The sequence below is a fragment of the Sebastes fasciatus genome, chromosome 11 (genome assembly GCF_043250625.1).
Source record: "Sebastes fasciatus isolate fSebFas1 chromosome 11, fSebFas1.pri, whole genome shotgun sequence".
NCBI lineage: Eukaryota > Metazoa > Chordata > Actinopteri > Perciformes > Sebastidae > Sebastes > Sebastes fasciatus.
Genome location: NC_133805.1, coordinates 36,141,714 through 36,150,922, shown reverse-complemented (window position 1 = coordinate 36,150,922; position 9,209 = coordinate 36,141,714). Strand labels below are relative to the sequence as shown.

At 41.9% G+C, this 9,209-nt stretch overlaps 1 protein-coding gene across 1 annotated transcript in view; it reads left to right on the top strand.

Moving 5' to 3' along the window:
* LOC141776244 (uncharacterized) overlaps nt 1–7,953 on the top strand; it is a 14,175-nt gene extending 6,222 nt beyond the window's left edge. The window contains exon 15 of the mRNA XM_074649720.1: nt 7,744–7,953. Within this exon, the coding sequence (XP_074505821.1) occupies nt 7,744–7,953 (210 nt within the window). The remainder of the gene's footprint in view (nt 1–7,743) is intronic.
* Nucleotides 7,954–9,209: the final 1,256 nt, after the last annotated feature.

Here is a 9,209-nt window from a genome sequence, read left to right as displayed (position 1 = left end):
CTACTGTACTCTACCCTTCTCTTACTCTACTCTACTCTACCCTTCTCTACTCTACTCTACTCTACTCTACCCTTCTCTATCTACTCTACTCTACTCTACCCTTCTCTGCTCTACACCTACTCTACTCTACTCTACTCTACCCTTCTCTACTCTACTCTACTCTACCTTCTCTACTGTACTCTACTGTACTCTACCCTTCTCTACTGTACTCTACCCTACTCTACTCTACTCTACCCTTCTCTACCCTTCTCTACTCTACTCTACTATACTCTACCTTCTCTACTCTACTCTTCTCTACTCTACTCTACTCTACCTTTCTCTACTCTACCCTACTCTACTCGACTCTACTCTACTCTACTCTACCCTTCACTACTCTACTCTACTCTACTCTACTCTATCCTTCTCTTCTCTACTCTACTGTACTCTACCCTTCTCTACTCTACTCTAATCTACTGTACTCTACCCTCCTCTACTCTACTCTACCCTACCCTACTCTACTCTACTCTACTCTACCCTTCTCTACTCTACTGTACTCTACTGTACTCTACTCTACCCTTATCTACTCTACCCCTACTCTACTCTACTCTACTCTACCCTTCTCTACTCTACTCTACTCTTCTCTACTCTACTCTACCCTTCTCTACTCTACCCCTACTCTACTCTACTCTACTCTACCCTTCTCTACTCTACTCTACTCTACTCTACTCTATCCTTCTCTTCTCTACTCTACTCTACTCTACCCTTCTCTACTCTACTCTACTCTACTGTACTCTACCCTCATCTACTCTACCCTACTCTACTCTACTCTACTCTACCCTTCTCTACTCTACTCTACTGTACTCTACTCTACCCTTCTCTACTCTACTCTACTCTACTGTACTCTATCCTTCTCTTCTCTACTCTACTGTACTCTACTCTACTCTACCCTTCTCTACTCTACTCTACCCTTCTCTACTCTACTCTACCGTACTCTACTGTACTCTACCCTTCTCTACTCTACTGTACTATACTCTACCCTTCTCTACTCTACTCTTCTCTACTCTACTCTACTGTACTCTACTCTACTCTACCTTTCTCTACTCTACTCTACCCTTCTCTACTCTATTCTACTCTACTCTACTCTACTCTACTCTACTCTACTCTACTCTACCCTTCTCTACTCTACTCTACTCTACTCTATCCTTCTCTTCTCTACTCTACTGTACTCTACCCTTCTCTACTCTACTCTAATCTACTGTACTCTACCCTCCTCTACTCTACTCTACCCTACCCTCCTCTACTCTACTCTACCCTACCCTCCTCTTCTCTACTCTACTCTACCCTTCTCTACTCTACTCTACTGTACTCTACTCTACTCTACTCTACCCTTCTCTACTCTACTCTACTCTACTCTACCCTTCTCTACTCTACTCTACTGTACTCTACTCTACCCTTCTCTACTCTACTCTACCCTTCTCTACTCTACTCTACCCTTCTCTACTCTACTCTACTCTATCCTTCTCTTCTCTACTCTACTGTACTCTACCCTTCTTTTACTCTACTCTACTCTAATCTACTGTACTCTACCCTACTCTACTCTTCTCTTCTCTACTCTATTCTACTCTACTCTACTCTACTCTACTCTACTCTACTCTACCCTTCTTTACTCTACTCTACTCTACTCTACCTTTCTCTACTCTACTCTACCTACTGTACTCTACCCTTCTCTACTCTACTCTACCCTTCTCTACTCTACTATACTCTACTCTACCCTTCTCTATTCTACTCTACTCTACTCTACCCTACCCTTCTCTACTCTACTCTACCCTTCTCTACTCTACTCTACTCTACTCTACCCTTCTCTACTCTACTCTACTCTACTCTACCCCTACTCTACTCTTCTCTACTCTACTCTACCCTTCTCTACTCTACTCTACTCTACCCTTCTCTACTCTACTCTACTGTACTCTACCCCTACTCTACTCTTCTCTACTCTACTCTACCCTTCTCTACTCTACTCTACTCTACCCTTCTCTACTCTACTCTACTGTACTCTACCCTTCTCTACTGTACTCTACCCTACTCTACTCTACTCTACCCTTCTCTACTCTATTCTACTCTACTCTACTCTACTCTACTCTACTCTACTCTACTCTACTCTACTCTACTCTACCCTTCTCTACTCTACTCTACTCTACTCTATCCTTCTCTTCTCTACTCTACTGTACTCTACCCTTCTCTACTCTACTCTAATCTACTGTAACTCTACCCTCCTCTACTCTACTCTACCCTACCCTCCTCTACTCTACTCTACCCTCCTCTACTCTACTCTACCCTTCTCTACTCTACTCTACTGTACTCTACTCTACCCTTCTCTACTCTACTCTACTCTACTCTACTCTACTGTACTCTATCCTTCTCTACTCTACTGTACTCTGCCCTTCTCTACTCTACTCTGCCCTTCTCTACTCTACTCTACTCTACTCTATTCTACCTTTCTCTACTCTACTCTACCCTACTCTACTCTACTCTACTCTACCCTTCACTACTCTACTCTACCCTGCTCTACTCTACTCTACCCTTCTCTACTCTACTCTACTCTACCCTTCTCTACTCTACCCCTACTCTACTCTTCTCTACTCTACTCTACTCTACCCTTCTCTACTCTACTCTACTCTACTCTACTCTACTCTACTCTACTCTACTCTACCCTTCTTTACTCTACTCTACTCTACTCTACTCTACCCTACTCTACTCTACTCTACTGTACTCTACCCTACTCTACTCTACTCTACTCTACTCTACCCTTCTCTATTCTACTCTACTCTACTCTACCCTTCTCTACTCTACCCCTACTCTACTCTACCCTTCTCTACTCTACCATTCTCTACTGTTCTCTACCCTTCTCTACTCTACTCTTCTATACTCTACCCTTTTCTACTCTACTCTTCTCTTCTCTACTCTACTCTACTCTACTCTATTCTACCTTTCTCTACTCTACTCTACCCTACTCTACTCTACTCTACTCTACTCTACCCTTCACTACTCTACTCTACCCTGCTCTACTCTACTCTACCCTTCTCTACTCTACTCTACTCTACTCTACCCTTCTCTACTCTACCCCTACTCTACTCTTTTCTACTCTACTCTACTCTACTCTACCCTTCTCTACTCTACTCTACTCTACTCTACCCTACCCTTCTCTACTCTACTCTACCCTTCTCTACTCTACTCTACTCTACCCTTCTCTATTCTACTCTACTCTACTCTACCCTTCTCTACTCTACCCCTACTCTACTCTACTCTACTCTACTCTACTCTACTCTACTCTACTCTACTCTACTCTACCCTACTCTACTCTACTCTACTCTACTCTACTCTACTCTACTCTACTCTACTCTACCCTTCTCTACTCTACTCTACTCTACCCTACTCTACTCTACTCTACTCTTCTCTACTCTACTCTAATCTACTGTACTCTACCCTTCTCTACTCTACTCTACCCTTCTCTACTCTACTCTACTCTACTCTACTCTATCCTTCCCTTCTCTACTCTACCCTTCTCTACTCTACTCTACTCTACTCTACTCTACTCTACTCTACCCTTCTCTACTCTACTCTACTCTACCCTTCTCTACTCTACTCTACTCTATCCTTCTCTTCTCTACTCTACTGTACTCTACCCTTCTCTACTCTACTCTAATCTACTGTACTCTACCCTCCTCTACTCTACTCTACCCTTCTCTACTCTACTCTACCCTTCTCTACTCTACTCTACTCTACTCTACTCTACTCTACTCTATCCTTCCCTTCTCTACTCTACCCTTCTCTACTCTACTCTACTCTACTCTACTCTACTCTACTCTATCCTTCCCTTCTCTACTCTACCCTTCTCTACTCTACTCTACTCTACTCTACTCTACTCTATCCTTCCCTTCTCTACTCTACCCTTCTCTACTCTACTCTACTCTACTCTACTCTACTCTACTCTACCCCACTCTACTGTACTCTACTCTACTCTACTCTACCCTTCTCTACTCTACCCCTACTCTACTCCTACTCTACTCTACTCTACTCTACTCTACTCTACTCTACTCTAATCTACTCTACTCTACTCTACTCTACCCTTCTCTACTCTACTCTACACTACCCTTCTCTACTCTACTCTACTCTACTCTACTCTACTCTACTCTACCCTTCTCTACTCTACTCTACTCTACTCTACTCTACTGTACTCTACCCTTCTCTACTCTATTCTACCCTACTCTACTCTACCCTACTCTACTCTAATCTACTCTATTCAACCCTACTCTACTCTACTCTACTCTACACTCTACTGTACTCTACCCTTCTCTACTCTACTCTACTCTACCCTACTCTACTCTACTCTACTCTACTGTACTCTACCCTTCTCTACTCTACTCTACCCTACTCTACTCTACTGTACTCTACTCTACCCTTCTCTACTCTACTCTACTCTACTCTACTCTACTCTACTCTACTCTACTCTACTCTACTCTACTCTACCCTTCTCTACTCTACTCTACCCTTCTCTACTCTACTCTACTCTACTCTACCCTACTGCAAACCTGCTAACATACTCCGTCTATTTAACTCATATTTGTGCATGAAGTAAGTACGTGTTCAACTGTCTCCATGATCTGACACTGGCTACAGTGACCAGTAAGCTGTTTTACAATAATATGCAGTGAGCTGTTCAATTGGCAGTGCCCAATTCTTAGTCTGCTAATTATAACCTGTTCTTTTCTGTTTTTCCATGACTTCTTACCCCTCCTAGTTTATTTTGGATTTTGTGTAAATGTCTCCCTTTGGACCAAGGTCGGCGCCAGAGTGTTAGGGGCGGACGGGCAATCAGCTTTGACAGGGGGGGCATTTTTTTTCACCTCATATAGCCTTTATTAAGTGTATCTTTAACATTATCATATTTCATGAAAGAAATAAACTGACAGAGAGGTGTATACATACTGCCACTTATGCGCACTGGTGCGCACGCACGCATATACATGCTGTTATGTCCACAAAAACAGGTTATAAACTAACACCGTGTCCTAACTGGATGCGAGCGTCCGACTATCGCGCTGCATCGCGCATCTGACGCTCTCTGTCCACTGAATACGTTAAATCTGCACTTCTGTTACATCATGTAAACAAACCAGGAACATATCAGCTGTGAGCTCCAGATCAGACTGGAGCTGAAGAAGTAACCACCTCAAAGATGGGTTGGTAGTACTTGTTATCTTCCTACGTTCATACTTTTACTTTTATCAGAAAACACACGTTTTATTTGTGATATTTACTGGAAATAACATACGATATAGCCAAGAGCAAGTAGGTAGTTATCTAGTGATCTTCTCCAGCCAGCTGCCACCTTATTTTGTTTTTTGTAGTGAAATGAGGAGGTACTGTAGGCTACAGATAACTCCTCTGCGTCTTGCTAGTGCCAGGGTCAAAATGTGAACACACGGGTGCCGAGATCCAGTAAACAGGGAGTTAAACAACACATTAATATAACAGTCTGACTGATTTCTTCATAACTATAATTTAAGTTAATAAAGACTAAATGTGAATGTTTCACTCACCAGTTGTTGTCCCTGCTCAGCCTGCTGTAGTGTAACATTAGTCCATTGTTTTATTCCATACTGAACAGAATAATCCAAACAGGTAGAAAAAAGTAAGATGTGAGAGGAGCACAGGATGCTTTTTACTCTCTTGGTCCTAATTGTGCTTTAATGCACCAGGTTTGTAGGTCCACTTTCTCTCAATTTTTTCTATTGAGCTAGATTAAAAAAAAAACTAAAAAAAACAAACACGCAAACGGAGCGGATCAAAACGAGGCTTCTTACTGAAATATTGTCGTGACGGTTCATATTTCCCAGAGTTTCCATAGTTGTGTGCTGTGTGTTCATTTTATATGAACAATTAGTGAGGTGACTGTTATATTTTTTGACAGGTAGATCGTAATAAAGTTTCACTAGTGAACGCTACGCATATAATTGCGAGCGTCAATGCCTGTGCTGAAAGTGTCAGTAATCAAGTTAATATTTTCATTTACATCCAGGACAACTGACCCGGTTTTCTCGGCTCATTTTATCTAAACTAATCAGCCGTTCCTCTCAATATGAGTGACAGGAAAAAATAGGAACCGTGTATCCAATAGAAGTTCAGACAAAACGTTGCGCCGCGCTGTGCAGCGCCATGTTGTTCGCAGCCAGTTAGGACACTCCAATAGAAAACAATGTAATCAAGCCCAAGGACATGTCCTAGTTGTTTCCTAAATGCAAAACTATCACTGTTTTGTGCTTTATTTTGCATTGCAGTGTTAAGGCTTTCCATTACCAAACTGAATGACTTCATTTTACTTATAGTCTAGCTGTTTTTTCAGTTTAGTTTTTTGTCAGGAGAGAATTCAGCTGAGGGGGCACAGTGATCTTTTTGGACGGGCCTGGACCCCCAAGGCCCGCCCCTAACGCCGACGCTGCTTTGGTCTCTCTGTCCTAGTGCTGCTGCCACTGTTTGTTGACCTCCCTCCAGACGATGCTTTTTCCCTCAGATTTTGACAGTTTTATGTTTCTTTCGACCTGCTCTTTCATGGTCGCCTCCTTTGCTAATTGTCTACCTTTCCGTTTCCTGGTATCCCTGAGTGTGCTGGTACCAACATGAATACTACGTCCTTCCCCTGTCTAGTTATTCTTGAGTTTATGAACAATATTTCATACACTATGTCTTGTTGGTATTTGGATGTTCCTAATTTAATGCTTGATAGTGATGAAACTGAATCACGACAGATGATTATTTTACTTTCTCTTATATCTTCCGTCCACTCCAATACTAACAGAATTGCAACTAATTTAGTTCAACCGCATACACACAAAAGTACTCTGATGTTCTTTTATTAAACCCCATCTGGTGACTGGGTATCATCACTGCTGCCCCTGTTGCCTCTGTCTGTGGATTCTTTGATCCATCTGTAAAGATCTGTACATGATCACTGTACTTCCTATACCTGTGGATGTAATACTCATGGACTAGATCTGCTGTCTTATTTCTGTGTTTAATATTCAGTATTTCCATGTCTACATTAACATTTTGCAGCATCCAATACGGTCTCTCAGGCCACAACACAATTGGGCCGAATTCAATCCTGTGCCTTTTCATTTTTTCTGCTATGCCCTCCCCTATCCATCCAAAACTTATTTTCTTCCCCTTCCCCCTCTCCCAACAAGCCTCCAAGACCCTCTTAGTTGGATGACACTCACTGTGTCCCCTCAGATTTAACCAATAATTGGCCATCAGCTGCTTCCTACGGATCCACAGTGGCATCTCTCCTGCCTCAACTTGAAGAGCACACACTGCAGATTTCACTGCTCCTAGGCACATCCTCAGCGCCCGAGCTTGAATCACATCCAGGTCTGACAGTACAGACTTTGCTGCTGACCCATACACAACACACCCATAATCCCATACAACCGAAAACATTTTACTCTCTCTAACTTACTTCCATATAGACTCAGATTCATTCCTTCCTTTACTTTCTTGTTTGTGAAGAACATGACTTTAGTTTTTTCCACCGAAAATTTAAAACCCCATTCTGTCCCTATCTTTACACTTGTTTTATTCCTTCTTGTAGTTTCTTAACTATATGCCCCATATTCCTTCCCCTCTTCCACAAAGCCCCAACATTAGCAAACAGAGACCTTCCCCTCTCTGCCGGAACGCCTTTAAATAGATAATTTCTGCATGGAGCTGGAGTCCCAGGTCACAGCGCGTATCATTGAAAAAGTGCTGGAGCTCAAGGAGCCCCTGGAGTTCAAGGTCCAGCCACAGATGGGTGAAACAGAAAGTACAAAGGCAGTGCTCAAGATGGAGCCAACCAGCGACAAGACGGGAGTTTTTCATGACTTCTTTCACTTCTTGGAAGCCTTCCTACTGAAAATGGTAGAGACAATGCTGTAGAAAGAAGTGGGTAGCACTTAAAATGGCACCTATTTCACATGTCTCCTTTAAATCTAAGAACTTTCTTTGTTTTGAATGAACGTACACTCGCGTTGATTATTTTATTATCGATTCTTAGTTGATCTCAAATGTAATGCAAACAAAATACCAGGGAATCTTAATTTCTGATCACAGTCCTCTTACCATGTCCTTTAATTGGTCCTTACCTAAAGCTTTTTATTCCTGGCGCTTTAATCCTTTATTATTACAAAACTGTAATTTTAATGATTACATGAAAGCAGCCATGGATGATTTTTTATCATATAATGATAACAGTGCTGTTTCTGATTCTATTTTGTGGGAATCTTTTAAAGCTGTGGTAAGAGACAAAAGCATTGCCTATGAAGCTTCTAAGAGGAAGAAAAGACGTAAACGCCTCTCCGAAATAGAGGTACAGCTTTCTGAAGCTGAGAAGGCATACACTTCATCTCTGTCCACAAAAGATTTATATGGTATCATGAAATTGAAGAACGAATATAACATTATTTTGAGTGATCAGGTTGATAAGCAAATACTTAAAGGTCTCATATTATGCTTATTTCCAGGTTCGGAGATGTATTTTAATGTTGTACTAGAACATGTTTACATGCTGTAATGTTAAAAAAAAACTTTATTCTTCTCATACTGTCTGCCTCGGTCTGCCTGCATGAAGCCTCATTCAGCCTCTGTCTGAAAAATTCTGATTCAGAGCCTGTCTCCTCCCACTCTGCTCTGATTGGTCAGCGTTTCCTGCTGTCCGCTGTCAATCAAACGCCCTCAACACAGCGTCACTTTCTCCCCCTCCCCTCCAGCTCGCCCTGAGCTAGAGAGAGAGAGAGAGAGCAGGAAGAGTTTCACATATAAACTACTTAAAAGTTCATAAACCAGAAACTTCACCCAGCGCATGTTACCGGAGGAATCTGATCGGAAATCGTCGAGAAATGAACAACATCTGCGGCCAAGATTCCAGGTTTTCCTGATGGTTTTTCTCAGGTAACTATGCTATTTATAGCTCTGTTAGTTAGCTCAGTATTTACGTTCTGCATAAACTCTGTAAACCGTAAACATACACTCTGTTTTACGTTTGTCTTTACAGATCCATCTGTGAGAAATGACCGACAGAATCATCCCAGTGGAGAAATAGATAGCTGTGAGCAGATAGTTCTATTTACATGGAGATACAGAGCTAACATTTTGGCATGTAGCTACATTACAGAGCTAACATGTTAGCATGTAGC